The 3549-nt window shown below is 35.2% G+C and overlaps 1 protein-coding gene across 2 annotated transcripts in view; it reads left to right on the top strand.

Moving 5' to 3' along the window:
• Positions 1–2589: 2589 nt before the first annotated feature.
• LOC117113714 (biorientation of chromosomes in cell division protein 1-like 1) overlaps positions 2590–3549 on the top strand; it is a 16417-nt gene continuing 15457 nt past the window's right edge. The window contains exon 1 of one of the 2 annotated variants that reach the window (XM_033257138.1): positions 2590–2847. In XM_033257138.1, the coding sequence (XP_033113029.1) occupies positions 2728–2847 (120 nt within the window). In that variant the 5' untranslated portion in view covers positions 2590–2727. The remainder of the gene's footprint in view (positions 2848–3549) is intronic. The other variant, XM_033257137.1, reaches the window with a different exon arrangement.

Here is a 3549-nt window from a genome sequence, read left to right on the forward strand (position 1 = left end):
GGGTTTTTTTTCTATAACTAAAAACTGACAGACCTTTGATAAATACTTACCCATTATAGTCGTTTAGTAGAGGCCCCAGGGGGGTCTCATAGGGTGGGTCCAAACACAGTCTAAAAATAATTTTATTTTTATCAAAGTACAAACATTACAATCTCAATACAATATTTTACATACAGGAATTTAAAAAAAAATATAGGCCCTATATATAATTAATGAACTAATACAAAGTTAACACAACGATAAAAAAGAAATAGTGAAATTTTGCTTTAAAATACCAATTTTTCAATCGGGGTATGGGAGACATGTTTACGTTTTTAGTCACTTTAAGGGGTTTTTTTTCTATAACTAAAAACTGACAGACCTTTGATAAATACTTACCCCTTATAGTCGTTTAGTAGAGGCCCCAGGGGTCTCATAGGGTGGGTCCAAACACAGGGCCGACTAGACCCTCCCGGAATAAACATCTCTGGGCTTGTGGGAGAGTTTTTTTTGTTTTTTTTTTTAGCTTGGTATGGCCCAAAATTTTGCTTTTATAAGCCAAAATATTAGGGATTGGCAATCAAATAATGTTTTATGGATAAGCAAATCATTATTGTGGTGTGGCGGCCTTGTCGTGGCATGATGGGAGTCTAGGCCTGTCTGATGGGAATTCCCCACCTCCCAAGCAAATTTGAAATGATGACGTCAACCCACCAAATTCCAAGACTACAACAATCAAAATTAAAGGAAATGTTAATACCTATTTAAATTTAATCTTTCTACACTACATTTTTCTTCTGTCATCATTATTATACTATTATGTCTTTACTTTATAATATTATTAATATAGTATATTATTATTCTTATGCGTTTAAAAAAAATTATAGTTTATAATTGACATTAATATTAGCGTTAGTACTGTTATTCTTACTATACTGATGTCATTATTATTATTATTATTATTATTATTATTATTATTATTATTATTATTATTATTATTATTATCATCTTCCTCATTGTCATCCCCATTCTCATTATAATCCCCATTATAAGGAGGATGTTGTTGATGATAATGAGGAGAAGAAAGATGAGGATGATGGTGAGGAAGAAGATGATGGTGATTATAATTAAGAGTTTGCTATAACAATGCTTTAAGGTTATTGCTTGGTAAGCCCAGGGCAAGTAGTGCAAGTGCAATGTTTGTTCGTGCAGGCTACTTTCATTTTACGAATTTGTAAGAAAATCAGTTTATTCTTTTATGAAAAGGATATATATGCTTCTGAAAACAGCCTGGTGATATTACTCGACTATGTTTTCCAAATGGAATACACTTTTGTATTGAGCAGGTTTTAACTGCCTACAGTCTGTAATACTATTTATCTTTTCCATTTTTGTATTTGTTATGGAGGATATTCTGAAATAAAAGTTGATTGATTGATTGATAATTGATGATAATGGTGTTGATGATAATGGTTGTGATGATGGTGATGAGAAAGATAGAAAATGATTGATGAGAAGGATGATGACGATGAATGATGAGAATCATCCCTCTCATCCTCACCCTCGTCCTCATCTTCATTCTCGTCCTCCTCGTCATCATACATACATACATACATATATATATATATATATATATATATATATAATATATATATATATGTATGTATGTATGTATATACATATACATATGTGTGTGTGTGTATATATGTTTTATTTGATTGTTGTATGTATAAAATTGTTTTGAAATTGCTCTGATAAGAATAAATTTAATTTTACATAATATAAAAATGTTTTACCGCCAAAATGGCAGCCATCTTGGAATTTATTGTGATGACGTCATCATTCCGATTAAATTTTTTAACGAGAGTGAAGAGTAACTTAGCCAAGTTCTAGTTACATTTGATATACACAGCATATGCAAAAATTAATAAAAACATAGGCCTACATTTATTTCCCCCGGCCCTACGCCCATCTTAATTAGTACAAAATAGGATATTTTTTGTCAAAATTTCAAAGTGCTATAAAAAAAAAAAGTTGCCCAAGCTCTAAGAATGGGGATTTTTTTTTCTGAGACACTATATGATATACTAATTCAGAAAAACCAAAAATAAATTTTCCTTTACTTTTTTCCCGCTAATTTCCTACTGCACCCACCCAGGCTATGAAAAGAGTGTAGTCCTACTGTGTTCTTTGACGTGCACGGGACCAATGGCTAAAACGTATCATCCGAAAGACGGCTATTGTAACTTGTATTTCAGCCCTCCAACTGGAACACAAGGAGAGGCGGCGATTGGAAATGAACCGGAGCCTAGATAACTCCACGGTTCAGCGCACACATAATTTCTACCACCAGATCAGCCGACTGAGCTAAGCTGCTCCTTCTTGAAACATGGCCTTTCAATGGAAATCGGATCGACCCGACGACTTAAGATTGCACAGAATTGCACCTACAATAAAACCCCTCTGTTGAGAGGACATCCATATTAAGGAGATTATCTTTCCATGGAATGCGGGGAAATATACAGTATCGGCTAATTAATATTAACCAGTATAAGGGGACATCTTTGACGGGGAAGGGAAAACTTTATGTATGCAGGACAACAGAGGGCGCTTGACTGCTGAGTTTGGAGGAGACGTACGGTACGGAATTTTGATTTGGTTTTGGTTTTGGAGAGATGTTTGAAAGATGAGGGATTGCTTGGAGTAATTTGGTTTCGGGAGGTGTAATTATTGATAATATTATTAATAATGGACGCTGCACCAGATGTTGCGGACCCTATACTAGTAAATGATGTGCTCCAGCAATTGAAATCAGAAGGAACATTTGATCAATTCAGAAGAGATTGCTTGGGAGACGTTGATACGAAAGTAAGCTAAGCCTAGCTAGGGGTAGGCCATAGAGGCCGGTAGGCCTACCCTAGCCTAAGGTATACCTAGGCCTAGACTAGAGGAGCTTATGACTAGAGACGGCTATTACTACTAGGCCTACTAGCCTAGGCGGCGCTAATGCACTTTAGTACTGTAACACTTCTATCTTCAAAAATAGTATTTTCGCCTACTGTGCACTACTAACAATATCTTACAATGATTTTTCATCCAGTTCTGCCACTAACAACGCCAGATTTTAGCATTTTATTACTAATACTAGAACCACGGCTTTCAATGCCTAAACTATAGTTCCATCCTTCGTCTCCGTGTTCAGCGAAAATATGATGGCGAATTGGTGATCGAGCCTAATTCTGTTGCCAGAATTCAAACTATGTGTGTTGGTGTTGCCAGAATTAGTAAATCAAGATCAAGCGTCAAGCGTCAGATTCTGAACGTATCTGTAGAGCGATGAGAAGTTCTATGTCTCGTGAGAGAAGGGAAATGGAAGACAGCACAAACATGCATACATTATTTAATGAAATAAATAAATATATGAAGGTCCTAAATGCAATGTCCTGGGTGTAATAATGACCATGATTGAAAATTGATCGGATTGATTGATTGATTGATTGATTAAGTGAATGAGTGGTTGTTTAGGTACGTGGATGGGTGAGTGACTGATTGCTTGATTAATTGATTTAA

The sequence above is a fragment of the Anneissia japonica genome, unplaced genomic scaffold (genome assembly GCF_011630105.1).
Source record: "Anneissia japonica isolate Jap-2015-1 unplaced genomic scaffold, ASM1163010v1 scaffold718_len1063573_cov188, whole genome shotgun sequence".
Classification (NCBI taxonomy): Eukaryota; Metazoa; Echinodermata; class Crinoidea; order Comatulida; family Comatulidae; genus Anneissia; species Anneissia japonica.